Genomic DNA, 18,179 nt, shown 5'->3' with positions numbered 1-18,179 from the left:
TCTGCGCGCCCCCCCTCTCTCTGCGCGCCCCCCCCCCTCTCTGCGCGGCCCCCCCTCTCTCTCTCTGCGCCCGCCCCCCCCCCTCTCTGCGCGCCCCCCCCTCTCTCTCTGCGCGCCCCCCCTCTCTGCGCGCCCCCCCCTCTCTCTCTCTCTGCGCGCGACCCCCCCCCTCTCTCTCAGCGCGCCCCCCCCTCCCTCTCTGCGCGCCCCCCCTCTCTCTCTCTGCGCGCGCCCCCCCCTCTCTCTGCGCGCCCCCCCCTCTCTCTCTATGCGCCCCCCCTCTCTCTCTCTGCGCCCCCCCCCTCTCTCTATGCGCCCCCCCCTCTCTCTGCGCGCCCCCCCCTCTCTATGCGCCCCCCCCTCTCTCTATGCGCCCCCCCCCTCTCTCTCTATGCGCCCCCCCCTCTCTCTCTATGCGCCCCCCCCCCTCTCTCTATGCGCCCCCCCCCCTCTCTCTATGCGCCCCCCCCTCTCTCTCTATGCGCCCCCCCCTCTCTCTATGCGCCCCCCCCTCTCTCTCTATGCGCCCCCCCCTCTCTCTCTCTGCGCCCCCCCCCTCTCTCTATGCGCCCCCCCTCTCTCTCTATGCGCGCCCCCCTCTCGCTCTTTGCGCGCCCCCCTCTCGCGCCCCCCTCTCGCGCCCCCCTCTCGCGCCCCCCTCTCGCGCCCCCCTCTCGCGCCCCCCTCTCGCGCCCCCCTCTCGCGCCCCCCTCTCGCGCCCCCCTCTCGCGCCCCCCTCTCGCGCCCCCCTCTCGCGCCCCCCCTCTCGCGCCCCCCCTCTCGCGCCCCCCTCTCGCGCCCCCCTCTCGCGCCCCCCCTCTCGCGCCCCCCTCTCGCGCCCCCCTCTCCCTCTCTGTCTGCGCCCCCCCTCTCGCGCCCCCCTCTCCCTCTCTGTCTGCGCCCTCTCTGTCTGCGCCCCCCTCTCCCTCTCTGTCTGCGCCCCCCTCTCGCGCCCCCCTCTCCCTCTCTGTCTGCGCGCCCCCCTCTCTCTCTCTCCCCCTCTGTCTGCGCGCCCCCCTCTCTCTCTCTGTCTGCGCCCCCCTCTCGCGCCCCCCTCTCCCTCTCTGTCTGCGTCCCCTCCTCTCTCTCTCTCTCCCTCTGTCTGCGCGCGCCCCTCTCTCTCTCCCTCTGTCTGCGCGCGCCCCTCTCTCTCTCCCTCGCTCTGCGCGCCCCTCTCTCTCTCCATAATTTTCCAATCCTCTCTGGTAACCGGTGTGGTGCCGGAGGATTGGAGAACTGCTGACCTTGTACCATTGTTTAAAAAGGGAAGAAGGGATAAACCGAATAATTACAGGCCGGTTAGTTTAACAGGAAACCATACTGAGGGACAGGATAAACCTTCATTTAGAAAGACACAGATTAATCAAGGCATTTGTTAAGACAATCGTGTTTTGCCAACTTGATTGAGTTCTTTGAGCACATAACAAGGAGGGTCGATGAGGGCAGTGCGTTTGACGTAATTTAGCAAGGCTTTGACAAGGCCTCACATGGCAGGCTGATCAAAGAAGTAAAAGCCCATGGGATCGGGGGGCGGGCGTGTGGGACTGGAGTCACATATAGGCCCAGCCCGGGTAAGGACGGCAGACTTCCTTCCCTGAAGGACGTCAGTGAACCAGTTGGGTTTTCCCAACAGTCCGACATTTCCGGGTCACTTTTCCTGAGGCCAGTCACAAAGCACTAGATTTAGTGAATTAACGTTCACAAGCCTCCTGACCCCTGGGCTGCTGGTCCTGTCCCAGTGAGTGGTGGTGCGGGGGGTGGGAGCTGGGGGGGTGTGGGGTGATGGGGGCAGGCTAATTTAAGCCGATGCAGTCATTTCCGGCGTGTGTCAGGGAGCAAGAGCTGGTGTTTGTAACCGCACCTTGTCTCACCTCAAACCTCTCGTACTCTCCACTCACAGTCAGTCACCCATGTTGGCAAATGTGGCAGCCATTCTGTGCATAGCAAGGTCCCAGCTACGGCTGTGGGATGCGAGCCTTGTTGGTCTGTTTGCTGGTGGTGTGGGTGCAGGGCAGATGATGGCCAGGACCTGGGGAGTGGTCCCTGTACTGAATGGTCTGTAACGTTGCGTCTGCAGGACTTTGAGTTTTTGTTCATTCTCCCAACAGATCTGAACGATGACAGACGGGATCATGGGAAAGGCGGCCACGATGGAAATTGCCATAAACAGCAACGGTGACACGGCCGGGCTGCCGGAGGACGACAGCCTAGAGCAGGTAGTGTCCCCTCTGCATTGAATTGACAAATGAAATTCAACACGGATAAATGTGAGCTTTTACATTTTCGTGAGAGAAAAAGGGAGGTCACAAATTGCTTGGAAAATGAGAATCTAACTGGGGTGGAGGAGCAAAAAGGATCTGCGAGTACATATGGCCAAATAACTGAACGGAGAGACAGGTCAACAAGGCCATAAAAAGCAAACCAAGCACTAGGGTTTATTTCTCGACGGATAGAATTGAAAAGTTGGGAGGTTATGCTAAACCTGCACCATAGAAACATAGAAAATAGGTGCAGGAGTAGGCCATTCGGCCCTTCTAGCCTGCACCACCATTCAATGAGTTCATGGCTGAACATTCAACTTCAGTACCCCATTCCTGCTTTCTCGCCATACCCCTTGATCCCCCGAGTAGTAAGGACTACATCGAACTCCTTTTTGAATATATTTAGTGAATTGGCCTCAACTACTTCCTGTGGTAGAGAATTCCACAGGTTCACCACTCTCTGGGTGAAGAAGTTTCTCCTCATCTCGGTCCTAAATGGCTTACCCCTTATCCTTAGACTGTGACCCCTGGTTCTGGACTTCCCCAACATTAAGAACATTCTTCTTGCATCCAACCTGTCTAAACCCGTCAGAATTTTAAACGTTTCTATGAGATCCACTCTCATTCTTCTGAACTCCAGTGAATACAAGCCCAGTTAATCCAGTCTTTCTTGATAGGTCAGTCCCACCATCCCGGGAATCAGTCTGGTGAATCTTCGCTGCACTCCCTCAATAGCAAGAATGTCCTTCCTCAAGTTAGGAGACCAAAACTGTACACAATACTCCAGGTGTGGCCTCACCAATGCCCTGTACAACTGTAGCAACACCTCCCTGCCCCTGTACTCAAATCCCCTCGCTATGAAGGCCAACATGCCATTTGCTTTCTTAACCGCCTGCTGTACCTGCATGCCAACCTTTAATGACTGATGTACCATGACACCCAGGTCTCGTTGCACCTCCCCTTTTCCTAATCTGTCACCATTCAGATAATAGTCTGTCTCTCTGTTTTTACCACCAAAGTGGATAACCTCACATTTATCCACATTATACTTCATCTGCCATGCATTTGCCCACTCACCTAACCTATCCAAGTCGCTCTGCAGCCTCATAGCATCCTCCTCGCAGCTCACACTGCCACCTAACTTGGTGTCATCCGCAAATTTGGAGATACTACATTTAATCCTCTCGTCTAAATCATTAATGTACAATGTAAACAGCTGGGGCCCCAGCACAGAACCTTGCGGTACCCCACTAGTCACTGCCTGCCATTCTGAAAAGTCCCCATTTACTCCTACTCTTTGCTTCCTGTCTGACAACCAGTTCTCAATCCACGTCAGCACACTACCCCCAATCCCATGTGCTTTAACTTTGCACATTAATCTCTTGTGTGGGACCTTGTCGAAAGCCTTCTGAAAGTCCAAAAACACCACATCAACTGGTTCTCCCTTGTCCACTCGACTGGAAACATCCTCAAAAAATTCCAGAAGATTTGTCAAGTATGATTTCCCTTTCACAAATCCATGCTGACTTGGACCTATCATGTCACCTCTTTCCAAATGCGCTGCTATGACATCCTTAATAATTGATTCCATCATTTTACCCACTACCGATGTCAGGCTGACCGGTCTATAATTCCCTGTTTTCTCTCTCCCTCCTTTTTTAAAAAGTGGGGTTACATTGGCTACCCTCCACTCGATAGGAACTGATCCAGAGTCTATGGAATGTTGGAAAATGACTGTCAATGCATCCACTATTTCCAAGGCCACCTCCTTAAGTACTCTGGGATGCAGTCCATCAGGCCCTGGGGATTTATCGGCCTTCAATCCCATCAATTTCCCCAACACAATTTCCCGACTAATAAGGATTTCCCTCAGTTCCTCCTCCTTACTAGACCCTCTGACCCCTTTTATATCCGGAAGGTTGTTAGTGTCCTCCTTAGTGAATACCGAACCAAAGTACTTGTTCAATTGGTCTGCCATTTCTTTGTTCCCCGTTATGACTTCCCCTGATTCTGACTGCAAGGGACCTATGTTTGTCTTTACTAACCTTTTTCTCTTTACATATCTATGGAAACTTTTGCAATCCGTCTTAATGTTCCCTGCAAGCTTCTTCTCGTACTCCATTTTCCCTGCACTAATCAAACCTTTGCCCTCCTCTGCTGAGTTCTAAATTTCTCCCAGTCCCCGGGTTCGCTGCTATTTCTGGCCAATTTGTATGCCACTTCCTTGGCTTTAATACTATCCCTGATTTCCCTTGATAGCCACGGTTGAGCCACCTTCCCTTTTTTATTTTTACGCCAGACAGGAATGTACAATTGTTGTAGTTCATTCATGCGGTCTCTAAATGTCTGCCATTGCCCATCCACAGTCAAACCCTTAAGTATCATTCGCCAATCTATCCTAGCCAATTCACACCTCATACCTTCAAAGTTACCCTTCTTTAAATTCTGGACCATGGTCTCTGAATTAACTGTTTCATTCTCCATCCTAATGCAGAATTCCACCATATTATGGTCACTCTTCCCCAAGGGGCCTCGCATAACGAGATTGCGAATTAATCCTTTCTCGTTACACAACACCCAGTCTAAGATGGCCTCCCCCCTAGTTGGTTCCTTGACATATTGGTCTAGAAAACCATCCGTTATGCACTCCAGGAAATCCTCCTCCACCGTATTGCTTCCAGTTTGGTTAGCCCAATCTATGTGCATATTAAAGTCACCCATTATAACTGCTGCACCTTTATTGCACGCACCCCTAATTTCCTGTTTGATGCCCTCCCCAACATCACTACTACTGTTTGGAGGTCTGTACACAACTCCCACTGACGTTTTTTGCCCTTTGGTGTTCTGCAGCTCTACCCATATAGATTCCACATCATCCAAGCTAATGTCCTTTCTAACTATTGCATTAATCTCCTCTTTAACCAGCAATGCTACCCTACCTCCTTTTCCTTTTATTCTATCCTTCCTGAATATTGAATACTCCTGGATGTTGAGTTCCCAGCCCTGATCATCCTGGAGCCATGTATCCGTAATCCCAATCACATCATATTTGTTAACATCTATTTGCACAGTTAATTCATCCACCTTATTACGGATACTCCTTGCATTAAGACACAAAGCCTTCAGGCTGTTTTTTTTAACACCCTTTGTCCTTTTAGAATTTTGCTGTACAGTGGCCCTTTTTGTTCTTTGCCTTGGGTTTCTCTGCCCTCCACTTTTCCTCATCGGTTAGACTACACGTGGAGTATTGCGTCCAATTCTGGTCACCAGATTATAGTCATAGCATCATTACGGCACAGAAGGAGGCCGTTCGGCCCATCGAGTCTGCCGGCTCTCTGTCGAGCAATGCAGCCAGTCCCATTGCCCCGCTCTATCCCCGGAGCCCCGCAACTTTATTTCCCCCAAGTGCCTGTCCAATTTCCTTCTGAAATCATTGATCGTCTTCGCTTCCACCGCCCTCGTCGGCAGCGAGTTCCCGGTCATTACCACTCGCTGCGTAAAAAGGTTCTTCCTCACATCCCCCCTGCCACGTGTCTGCCCATCCTGCGACCTGCCTCCTGTTACCGTCGATTGGTATCGTCCTCACTGTTTGCCACACTTGCTTTTGGTATCTTCAGCAAAATGTGAAGTGTTACTCCGTATTCCAGTATCCAAGTCATGGATTTATATTGATCAGAAAAGGCCGTGGTCCCAGTGAGAGTCACCCTGCAGCCTCTTAGCATCCTCCTCGCAGCTCACACCGCCACCCAGCTTAGTGTCATCTGTAAACGGGAGGGTGGGGGGTGGGTGGGTGCGGGGGGGGGGGGGTGGTGTGTGGGTGGGGGGGGGCGTCACGGGCGTATCACTGGGGGGGGGGGGCGTCGCGGGGCGTATCACTGGGGAGGGGGCGTCGCGGGCGTATCACTGGGGGGGGGGGTCACGGGGCGTATCACTGGGGGGGTGTCACGGGGCGTATCACTGGGGGGGAGTCACGGGGCGTATCACTGGGGAGGGGGCGTCGCGGGCGTATCACTGGGGGGAGGGGTCACGGGGCGTATCACTGGGGTGGGGGGATCACGGGGCGTATCACTGGGGGGGGATCGCGGGCGTATCACTGGGGGGAGGGGTCACGGGGCGTATCACTGGGGGGAGGGGTCACGGGGCGTATCACTGGGGTGGGGGGATCACGGGGCGTATCACTGGGGGGGGGTCACGGGGCGTATCACTGGGGGGGGGATCACGGGGCGTATCACTGGGGTGGGGGGATCACGGGGCGTATCACTGGGGGGGGGTCACGGGGCGTATCACTGGGGGGGGGGATCACGGGGCGTATCACTGGGGGGGGGATCACGGGGCGTATCACTGGGGGGGGGGATCACGGGGCGTATCACTGGGGGGGGATCACGGGGCGTATCACTGGGGGGAGGGGTCACGGGGCGTATCACTGGGGGGGGGGATCACGGGGCGTATCACTGGGGGGGGGGATCACGGGGCGTATCACTGGGGGGGGGGATCACGGGGCGTATCACTGGGGGGGGGTCACGGGGCGTATCACTGGGGGGGGGGGGTCACGGGGCGTATCACTGGGGGGGGGGATCACGGGGCGTATCACTGGGGGGGGGGTCACGGGGCGTATCACTGGGGGGGGGGTCACGGGGCGTATCACTGGGGGGGGGGTCACGGGGCGTATCACTGGGGGGGGGGTCACGGGGCGTATCACTGGGGGGGGGGGATCACGGGGCGTATCACTGGGGGGAGGGGTCACGGGGCGTATCACTGGGGGGAGGGGTCACGGGGCGTATCACTGGGGGGGGGGTCACGGGGCGTATCACTGGCTCGAAGCATTCCCACATCTGTTCCCAATACTCAGGACCAGCTCTGAGGCCCGTCTCGTACACAGTGGTTTTACTAATGCTGTGGAGACCTCAGTTCAAATCCCACCATGCCAGCTGGGGAATTTAAGTTCAATAGATGGAGTAAAAAGCCAGTGTCTGTAATGGTGACCCTGGAATTACCGGATTGTTGTAAAGACCCATCTGGTTCACTAATGTCCTTTAGCAAAGGAAATCTGCCGCCCTTACCCGGTCTGGCCGATATGTGACTCCAGACCCACAGCAATGGGGTTGAGTCTTCGCTGCTCCCTGGACTGGCCCAGCGAGATACTCCATTGTATTCAAGTAGCTGGCTCATCACCAACATCTCCAGGGCAATTAGGGTTAGCCCACAATCTGTGAATAAAACAATACCCCAATGTACAGCAATCTCTCGCGGTGATTTTACCATTGACTCAAGTTTGAGGTTATCCTGTCCTGCTCTTGCGCCCGCTCCCACACAGTCCTTGGTCTCCACTTATAACAGGGCATGGGTGTGGGCTCAGTGGTGGGGGAGGGGGGGGGGGCGTGGGTGGGATTTGCCCGGGGAGGGCTCTGGGGGGCGTGGGGGATTTGCCCGGGGAGGGCTCTGGGGGGGTGTGGGGGATTTGCCCGAGGTGTGCGCTGTGCTGTAAACTCTGCCTTTCTGTGTGTGTGTGTCAGAAGCCTGGGAGTTGCCCGGTGATGGCCGTTTACTGTCGGGCAGTTGCCGGTTTGACTGCGATCCGTTCTCTCCTGTCTCCAGGACCTACAGCAGGTGATGGTCTCGGGGCCCAATCTGAACGAGACCAGTATTGTCTCCGGGGGTTACGGAGGGACAGCAGAAGGGATAATCTCCACAGGAACAATCAAAGGTAAGCGAGGGGGAGTCAGCAATCTGGGAGTGTGAGGGGGGCGGGGACCATGTGGGGGGGTGGGGGCAGGGGCCGTGTGGTGGGGGTCTAGTGGAGCTCCATCTAGGGTCTGGTCATCTCCAAGGGAGGTCCTGACACCGCTGAGCAGAGGCCTTGTACATTGTGGGAGTACACTCAGCAGCTTCTGTCCCTGGCTGAAGGGATTCCATGCCGGCCGCTTTTATCCCGGACCGAAAGGACTCTGGACCTCCTGCCAAAGGGACCCGAGGACGTGGAACCGGCTGAAGGGACCGAGGAGTGGCGTCGTCTCACACTCCCAGCCAATCTTTAATTAATTTTTAAACTTTTAACCAACTTTTCAACTTATTAAACAATTTGGGAGAACTTTTAAAACTTACATTTTAGACTCTCAATCGAAATACTATTAAATATCTATTGTTAATCTACATCTTTGACTTTTAACAACTTTTAGAAACGTTTTAAATTGGGGAAACTTTTATTTAAATCTATTACTGATTTACATCTTAGACTTTTAGCAACTCTTAGAAACTTTTTAAACCTTTTTAACAACCCTTAGAAACTCTTGAAATAAATTGGGAATCTTTATTAACTTTTAACTTTTAAGATAACTTTGAAATCACCTTCCGAATGCCTGCCCCCAACCCAGCCTCGGGCCATTCACCATCAATGGCTCTACCCGGCTTGTGGCCAACACGTCGCCGTAGGCAATTCGGCTTATCGAGCTGTGCCTGGTCTCCAGTTGTCTTGGAACCCCTTGCCACTGGACCAAGACCTTGATGTCCAAGATGTGCAGTGGCCACCCCACGTTAAAAGAACTCACGCACAGGCATCTTCCACTCCGTCAGAATGAAGTTCGGGATGTGGAACGTCAGGACCCTGGTGGACAATCCCAACAGCAACAGGCCGGAACGTCGCACTGCGATAGTTGCCCGGGAACTCGGACATTTTGACATTGACATCACCGCCCTAAGTGAGACCCGGCGGGCAGGGGAAGGCCAGTTGAAGGAACATGGTGGAGGTTACACCACCTTCTGGAAAGGGAAACCAGAGGCAGAACGCCGCCTTCATGGAGTCGGCTTTGCCGTCAAGAATGAGCTGGTTGACCGCCTCAAAGACTTCCCTGCGGAGTCAACAACCGCCTCATGACTCTTCACCTTACCCTATCCCGGAACCAATGCACCACAGTCATCACTGCATACGTCCCAACACTCAATGCAACGGAAGAGGCTAAAGAGGGTTTTTATTCCAACCTCGAGACATCCTTGTCCCCATGGGCGACAAACTGATCCTCCTGGGTGATTTTAATGCCAGGGTCGGCAAAGACACAGCCCTCTGGGGAGACGTGATTGGCAGAGAGGGGGTAGGGAAAGCTAACTCCAGCGGTACCCTACTCCTGACAAAATGTCTAGAACATGAACTCCTCATCACCAACACCCTGTTCCGCCAGAGGGACAAATACCAGGCATCATGGCAATACCCTCGCTCCAAACACTGGCACCTGTTGGACTATGTCATCGTCCGAGCCGGGGATCGCAAGGATGTGCGCATCACCCGCGCCATGACAGGAGCTGACGACTGCTGGTCGGACCACCGCCTAATCCGATCCATCATCAACATTAACATTGCCTCAAAGCAGAGGGGACAGCAGAAGCAGTGTCGCAAAAAAGTCAATGCCGGGGCACTTAGAGACCCAGCTAAGAGAGCCCTATACAGCCAGCGCCTCACAGCCAATCTGGCATGCCTTGATGTCCCTGAGATGCTGAATCCCCATAGCGCTTGGTCAGCCCTCCAGGCCTCTATAACCAGTGCCTGGGAAGAGACACTTGGTCACTCAACCAGAAAACACCAGGACTGGTTTGATGAAAATGATCAGGAGATCCAAGAACTTAAAGATCGTAAGCGCAAAGCATTTCTGAGCCTCAAGCAACAACCCAACTCGGGAGTTGCAAAGCAACGTTACAGACGGCTCAAGGCTCAGGTCCAACAAAAAGCCCGGGATCTAAAGAACATTTGTGGATGGAGAAAGCACAGGAGATACAACAACTGGCTGACAGCCACGATATGCGAGGATTCTTCATCGCAGTCAAGGCCACCTACGGTGCAAACTCCCAAGGCCCCACCCCACTCCTGGCCAAGAACGGGGAAACACTCATCAAGGACACCGAGGCTGTCAGGGCCCGAAGGAAGGAATCTCCTCAATTGAGACTCTGCCTTTGACTCGAGTGTTCTCGATTCCATCCCGCAGCATGCGACCCACCACCAACTCAGTGAGACCCCAACGTTACACGAGGTTGGCAAAGCCATAAAACAGCTTAAGAATAACAAGGCTACAGGTGCGGATGGAATCCCTGCTGAGGCGCTAAAATATGGTGGAGAGGCGCTGTTGGCGTGGATACATGACCTCATCTCTCGCATCTGGAGGGAGGAGAGCATGCCGGGAGATCTGAGAGATGCAGTGATCGTGACCATCTTTAAAAGGGGAGACAAGTCCAACTGCGGCAACTACAGAGGAATCTCCCTATCAACCACTGGGAAAGTTGTCGCTCGAGTCCTCCTCAACCGTCTTCTCCCTGTGGCCGAGGAGCTCCTCCCGGAGTCACAGTGCGGATTTCGTCCCCTACGGGGCACAACAGACATAATCTTTGCAGCGTGACAGCTGCAGGAAAAATGCAGGGAGCAGCGCCAGCCCTTATACATGGCCTTCTTCGACCTTACAAAGGCCTTTGACACTGTCAACCGCGAGGGTCTATGGAGTGTCCACCTCCGTTTCGGATGCCCCCAAAAGTTTGTCAACATCCTCCGCCTGCTCCACGACGACATGCAGGCCGTGATCCTGACCAACGGATCCATTACAGACCCAATCCACATCTGGACCGGGGTCAAACAGGTCTGTGTTATCGCCCCAACCCTCTTCTCAATCTTCCTCACTGCCATATTCCACCTCACAGTCAACAAGCTCCCCGCTGGAGTGGAACTAAACTACAGAACCAGTGGGAAGCTGTTTAACCTTCGCCACCTCCAGGCCAGGTCCAAGATCACCCCAACCTCTGATGTTGAGCTGCAGTGTGTGGACGATGTCTGTGTCTGCACACATTCAGAGGCTGAACTCCAGAATACTCAATGTATTCACTGAGGCATATGAAAACATGGGCCTTACACTAAATATCTGTAGACAAAGCTCCTCCACCATCCTGTCCTCACCGCACAGCACTGCCCCCCAGTCATCAAGATCCACGGGCGGCCCTGGACAACGTGGACCATTTCCCATACCCCGGGAGCCTCTTATCAACAAAGACAGACATTGATGCGGAGATTCAGCATCGCCTCCAGTGCGCCAGTGCAGCCTTCGGCCGTCTGAGGAAAAGTGTGTTTGAAGACCAGGCCCTCAAATCTACCACCAAGCTCATGGTCTACAGGGCTGTAGTAATACCCGCCCTCCTGTATGGCTCAGAGACATGGACGATGTATAGAAGGCACCTCAAGTCGCTGGAGAAATACCACCAACGATGTCTCCACAAGATCCTGCAAATCCCCTGGGAGGACAGGCACACCAATATCAGTGTCCACGACCAGGCCAACATCCCCAGCATTGAAGCACTGACCACACTCGATCAGCTTCGCTGGGCAGGCCAGATACGAGACTCCCAAAGCAAATGCTTTATGCGGGGCTCCTTCATGGTAAACGAGCCAAAGGAGGACAGCAGAACGTTATAAGGACACCCTCAAAGCCTCCCTGGTAAAGTGTGACATCACCACTGACACCTGGGAGTCCCTGGCCGCAGACCGCCCGAGGTGGAGAAAGTACATCCGGGAGGGCGCTGAGCTCCTCGAGTCCCAACGCAAAGAGCATGAAGAGGTCAAGCGCAGGCAGTGGAAGGAGCGCGCGGCAAACCAGTCCCACCCCCCTTCCCTCGACCACTGTCTGTCCCACCTGTGACAGGGTCTGTGGCTCTCGTATCGGGCTGTTCAACCACCAGAGAACTCACTTTGGGAGTGGAAGCAAGTCTTCCTCGATTCCGAGGGACTGCCTATGATGATGGATTGGCGGGGGTGGGTGGGGCCGTGTGGTGGTTTGGGGGGGGGGCCGTGTGGTGGGTGGGGGTCAGGAGGGGGCCGTGTGGTGGGTGGGGGTCAGGAGGGGGCCGTGTGGTGGGGGGGTGCCATGTGGTGGTGTGGTGGGGGGGGGCCATGTGGTGGTTTGGGGGGGGGTGTCGTGTGGTGGTGTGGTGGGGGGGGGCCATATGGTGGTTTGTGGGGGGGTGCCATGTGGTGGTGTGGTGGGGGGGGCTGTGTGGTGGTTTGGGGGGGGGACCGTGTGGTGGGTGGGGGTCAGGAGGGGGCCGTGTGGTGGGGGGGTGCCATGTGGTGGTGTGGTGGGGGGGGCCATGTGGTGGTGTGGTGGGGGGGTGCCATGTGGTGGTGTGGTGGGGGGGGGCCATGTGGTGGTTTGGGGGGGGGTGTCGTGTGGTGGTGTGGTGGGGGGGGGCCATATGGTGGTTTGTGGGGGGGTGCCATGTGGTGGTGTGGTGGGGGGGGGCTGTGTGGTGGTTTGGGGGGGGTGTCGTGTGGTGGGGGGGGGCCATATGGTGGTTTGGTGGGGGGGGCCATGTGGTGGTTTGGGGGGGGGTGCCATGTGGTGGTGTGGTGGGGGGGGGCCATGTGGTGGTTTGGGGGGGGGGTGTCGTGTGGTGGTGTGGTGGGGGGGGGGGCCATGTGGTGGTTTGGGGGGGGTGTCGTGTGGTGGTGTGGTGGGGGGGGGCCATGTGGTGGTTTGGTGGGGGGGGCCATGTGGTGGTTTGGGGGGGGGTGCCATGTGGTGGTGTGGTGGGGGGGGGCCATGTGGTGGTTTGGGGGGGGGGTGTCGTGTGGTGGTGTGGTGGGGGGGGGGGCCATGTGGTGGTTTGGGGGGGGTGTCGTGTGGTGGGGGGGGGCCATGTGGTGGTTTGGTGGGGTGTCGTGTGGTGGTGTGGTGGGGGGGGCCATGTGGTGGTGTGGTGGGGGGGGCCATGTGGTGGTTTGGGGGGGGCCATGTGGTGGTGTGGTGGGGGGGGCCATGTGGTGGTTTGGGGGGGTGCCATGTGGTGGTGTGGTGGGGGGGCCATGTGGTGGTTTGGTGGGGGGGGCCATGTGGTGGTTTGGGGGGGGGTGTCGTGTGGTGGTGTGGTGGGGGGGGCCATGTGGTGGTTTGGGGGGGGGGGGGCCATGTGGTGGTTTGGGGGGGGGGGCCATGTGGTGGGTTGGGGGGGGGGAGTCGTGTGGTGGTTTGTGGGGGGGGCCATGTGGTGGTTTGGGGGGGGGCTATGTGGTGGTTTGGGGGGGGGGGTCGTGTGGTGGGGGGGGCCATGTGGTGGTTTGTGGGGGGGTGCCATGTGGTGGTTTGGGGGGGGTGTCGTGTGGTGGGGGGGGGGCCATATGGTGGTTTGGGGGGGGGCCATGTGGTGGTTTGTGGGGGGGGTGTCGTGTGGTGGTTTGTGGGGGGGGGCCATGTGGTGGTTTGGGGGGGGGTGTCGTGTGGTGGTTTGTGGGGGGGGGCCATGTGGTGGTGTGTGGTGGGGGGGGCCGTGTGGTGGTTTGGGGGGGGGGCCATGTGGTGGTTTGTGGGGGGGCCTGTGGTGGTGTGGTGGGGGGGGCCACGTGGTGGTTTGTGGGGGGGCCTGTGGTGGTGTGGTGGGGGGGGCCGTGTGGTGGTTTGGGGGGGGGCCATGTGGTGGTTTGTGGGGGGGGCCATGTGGTGGTTTGGGGGGGGCCATGTGGTGGTTTGTGGGGGGGTGTCGTGTGGTGGTGTGGTGGGGGGGGCCATGTGGTGGTGTGGTGGGGGGGGCCATGTGGTGGTTTGGGGGGGGCCATGTGGTGGTGTGGTGGGGGGGGCCATGTGGTGGTTTGGGGGGGTGCCATGTGGTGGTGTGGTGGGGGGGCCATGTGGTGGTTTGGTGGGGGGGGCCATGTGGTGGTTTGGGGGGGGGTGTCGTGTGGTGGTGTGGTGGGGGGGGCCATGTGGTGGTTTGGGGGGGGGGGGGCCATGTGGTGGTTTGGGGGGGGGGCCATGTGGTGGGTTGGGGGGGGGGAGTCGTGTGGTGGTTTGTGGGGGGGGCCATGTGGTGGTTTGGGGGGGGGCTATGTGGTGGTTTGGGGGGGGGGGTCGTGTGGTGGGGGGGGCCATGTGGTGGTTTGTGGGGGGGTGCCATGTGGTGGTTTGGGGGGGGTGTCGTGTGGTGGGGGGGGGGCCATATGGTGGTTTGGGGGGGGGCCATGTGGTGGTTTGTGGGGGGGGTGTCGTGTGGTGGTTTGTGGGGGGGGGCCATGTGGTGGTTTGGGGGGGGGGTGTCGTGTGGTGGTTTGTGGGGGGGGGCCATGTGGTGGTTTGGGGGGGGGGCCTGTGGTGGTGTGGTGGGGGGGCCTGTGGTGGTGTGGTGGGGGGGGCCGTGTGGTGGTTTGGGGGGGGGGCCATGTGGTGGTTTGTGGGGGGGCCTGTGGTGGTGTGGTGGGGGGGGCCACGTGGTGGTTTGTGGGGGGGCCTGTGGTGGTGTGGTGGGGGGGGCCGTGTGGTGGTTTGTGGGGGGGCCTGTGGTGGTGTGGTGGGGGGGGCCGTGTGGTGGTGTGGTGGGGGGGCCTGTGGTGGTGTGGTGGGGGGGCCACGTGGTGGTTTGGGGGGGGGGCCGTGTGGTGGTTTGGGGGGGGGGGCCGTGTGGTGGGGGGGGCCGTGTGGTGGTTTGGGGGGGGGGGCCGTGTGGTGGGGGGGGCCGTGTGGTGGTTTGGGGGGGGGGGCCGTGTGGTGGGGGGGGCCGTGTGGTGGTTTGGGGGGGGGCCGTGTGGTGGTTTGGGGGGAGGGGCCGTGTGGTGGTTTGTGGGGGGGGCCATATGGTGGTTTGGGGGGGGGGGCCGTGTGGTGGGGGGGGCCGTGTGGTGGTTTGGGGGGGGGCCGTGTGGTGGTTTGGGGGGAGGGGCCGTGTGGTGGTTTGTGGGGGGGGCCGTGTGGTGGTTTGTGGGGGGGGGCCGTGTGGTGGGGGGGGCCGTGTGGCGGGCGGGGGGCCGGGGGGTGGTCTGGCAGTGACCCCGTCTGGCCAGTGTAGGACTCTGAGGCCAGTGATTCTAATTTCTGTTCTTTTTCCAACTTGCAGCCAGCCTAGAGGCAGTGCAGGCTCCGTGGAAGGACAGGGCAGTAGGAAGGAGTCAGGAAGCCAAATCTTTATTCAATCTGGTGCCGAAAGTCAGGATACACAAACCTCGTAGGCAGTTATTTATTCAACTAGACGCTGGAAGCTTTAGTTTTAGTGGAGTGATATTTCTAAGCTCGCTTTGATTCTATGTTTGCAGCAACTCGGCACCGGGAACCCGAGGTTCACTCCCAGCTCAGTGCGAGGCCAAGGGTCGGGGCGGGGTCAAGGGTCAGGGTTACTGCGCCAGATCAGGGGACAAGCATTCGTTCGCGCAAGATCCGGTCCAGCTGTGGCCCGCCTCTCCCCCTCCCCCTCCCCCCCGCCTCGCGCCCCCCCGCCTCGCGCCCCCCCGCCTCGCGCCCCCCGAGTGAGAGTCAGTGTGTGTGGGACTGTACCCCAGTGAGAATCAGTGTGAGTGGGACTGTACCCCAGTGAGAGTCAGTGTGTGTGGGACTGTACCCCAGTGAGAGTCAGTGTGTGTGGGACCCGTACCCCAGTGAGAGTCAGTGTGTGTGGGACTGTACCCCAGTGAGAGTCAGTGTGTGTGGGACCCGTACCCCAGTGAGAGTCAGTGTGTGTGGGACCCGTACCCCAGTGAGAGTCAGTGTGTGTGGGACTGTACCCCAGTGAGAGTCAGTGTGTGTGGGACTGTACCCCAGTGAGGGGCAGTGTGTGTGGGACCCGTACCCCAGTGAGAGTCAGTGTGTGTGGGACTGTACCCCAGTGAGAGTCAGTGTGTGTGGGACTGTACCCCAGTGAGGGGCAGTGTGTGTGGGACCCGTACCCCAGTGAGAGTCAGTGTGTGTGGGACTGTACCTCAGTGAGAGTCAGTGTGTGTGGGACTGTACCCCAGTGAGAGTCAGTGTGTGTGGGACTGTACCCCAGTGAGGGGCAGTGTGTGTGGGACCCGTACCCCAGTGAGAGTCAGTGTGTGTGGGACTGTACCCCAGTGAGAGTCAGTGTGTGTGGGACTGTACCCCAGTGAGAGTCAGTGTGTGTGGGACTGTACCCCAGTGAGAGTCAGTGTGTGTGGGACCCGTACCCCAGTGAGAGTCAGTGTGTGTGGGACTGTACCCCAGTGAGAGTCAGTGTGTGTGGGACTGTACCCCAGTGAGAGTCAGTGTGTGTGGGACTGTACCCCAGTGAGAGTCGGTGCTTTAGGAGCGGAGCAAGTCTGAAGTGTCTCCTTTTAATGTGTGCTTGCTGCAGTTGTCTTGCTCTGTGCTGATGCCTGGGGCTTGGGTATACGGCTCATCATTTCAAAGTTTGCAGATAATATGAAACTGTAGAATTGCAGGATAAGTTGAGGAACTATTAAAATGCATGTGGGGTCCTTAGCTTTATAAACAAAGGCATGGAGTGTTGAAGTAAGGACGTTCTGCTGAACATTTCGAAGTCCCTGGTTCACCCCTCGATGGAGCACCCTTCAGGGAAGATGTGAAGGACTTGGAGAGGGTGCAGCGGGGATTACAAGAATGGTCCCAATTATGTGGAGAGACTGGAGAAGCCAGGGTTGTTCTCCTTGGAACAGCGAAGGTTAAGGGGAGGTGATCGAGGTGTTCAAAACCACGAGGGGTTGTGACAGAGTAAAACAGAGAAGGTGTTCCCCGGGGCACGAGGGTGGGTAACCAGGGGACACCGATTGGCGATAATCGGCGATAGACCCAGAGAAGAAGATGAGGAGAATGTGTTTACGCAGCGAGTTGTTGTGATCGGGAACGCGCTGCCTGAAAGGGCGGTGGGAGCAGTTTCGATAGTAAACTTCAGACGGGGGATTGGGTAAATATTTGTGGGGGAAAGATGTGCCGGCTGTGAGGAAAGGGTGGGGGGAATGGGACTGCTTGCCCTGATTCACATGGCCGGCACTCGATGGCCTCCTCCTGTGCTCTCCCAGCTGCGGTTCTGTCACTAAACACTGATCACATTCTCACTGACTTGTGCTCGCATTGTTTTGGGATTGAGCCACAGATGGAAATTTAAAACTGGTTTTGTTACTGGTTATTCGAATACAGTTTGGAGACCGATCCTTGGGGCTGATGGAGGGCTGGGCGGAGGACAGAATTGCCCCCGGCCCGGGTATCAGCAGTCGATGCAAAGCAGGGCAAGCAATGTGTGAGGCAATGCAGAGGGCACCGTCTGTCCTCGCTGGCACATGTCCTGCGAGCTGCACCCTCCTCGAGTGCATTTAATGCCTCATCTGAGAAAAGCCCCTCCGACAGTGCGGCACTCCCTCAGTACTGCCCCTCCGACAGTGCGGCACTCCCTCAGTACTGCCCCTCCGACAGTGCGGCACTCCCTCAGTACCGTCCCTCCGACAGTGCGGCACTCCCTCAGTACTGCCCCTCCGACAGTGCGGCACTCCCTCAGTACTGCCCCTCCGACAGTGCGGCGCTCTCTCAGTACTGCCCCTCCGACAGTGCGGCACTCCCTCAGTACCGTCCCTCCGACAGTGCGGCACTCCCTCAGTACCGTCCCTCCGACAGTGCGGCACTCCCTCAGTACTACCCCTCCGACAGTGCGGCACTCCCTCAGTACTGCCCCTCCGACAGTGCGGCACTCCCTCAGTACCGTCCCTCCGACAGTGCGGCACTCCCTCAGTACTGCCCCTCCGACAGTGCGGCGCTCCCTCAGTACTGCCCCTCCGACAGTGCGGCTCTCCCTCAGTACTGCCCCTCCGACAGTGCGGCACTCCCTCAGTACTACCCCTCCGACAGTGCGGCACTCCCTCAGTACTACCCCTCCGACAGTGCGGCACTCCCTCAGTACTGCCCCTCCGACATTGCGGCACTCCCTCAGTACTACCCCTCCGACAGTGCGGCACTCCCTCAGTACTACCCCTCCGACAGTGCGGCTCTCCCTCAGTACTGCCCCTCCGACAGTGCGGCACTCCCTCAGTACCGCCCCTCCGACAGTGCGGCACTCCCTCCGTACTGCCCCTCCGACAGTGCGGCACTCCCTCAGTACTACCCCTCCGACAGTGCGGCACTCCCTCAGTACTGCCCCTCCGACATTGCGGCACTCCCTCAGTACTACCCC

General features: G+C 57.9%; 1 protein-coding gene across 1 annotated transcript in view; it reads left to right on the top strand.

Annotated features, from left to right (window-relative positions):
• Positions 1-2,113: 2,113 nt before the first annotated feature.
• The window catches only part of LOC139242561 (arfaptin-2-like), a gene marked incomplete at its 3' end in the record, with an annotated part of 35,329 nt that continues 19,263 nt past the window's right edge, over positions 2,114-18,179 (top strand). Inside the window, exons 1-3 of the mRNA XM_070870421.1 lie at positions 2,114-2,216; positions 7,857-7,965; positions 15,105-15,212. Of these exons, the coding sequence (XP_070726522.1) occupies positions 2,118-2,216; positions 7,857-7,965; positions 15,105-15,212 (316 nt within the window). The remainder of the gene's footprint in view (positions 2,217-7,856; positions 7,966-15,104; positions 15,213-18,179) is intronic.

The sequence above is a fragment of the Pristiophorus japonicus genome, unplaced genomic scaffold, assembly GCF_044704955.1.
Source record: "Pristiophorus japonicus isolate sPriJap1 unplaced genomic scaffold, sPriJap1.hap1 HAP1_SCAFFOLD_1375, whole genome shotgun sequence".
NCBI lineage: Eukaryota > Metazoa > Chordata > Chondrichthyes > Pristiophoridae > Pristiophorus > Pristiophorus japonicus.
Note: the sequence above shows the minus strand (reverse complement) of the source record. Positions and strands in the feature narration are given on the sequence as shown.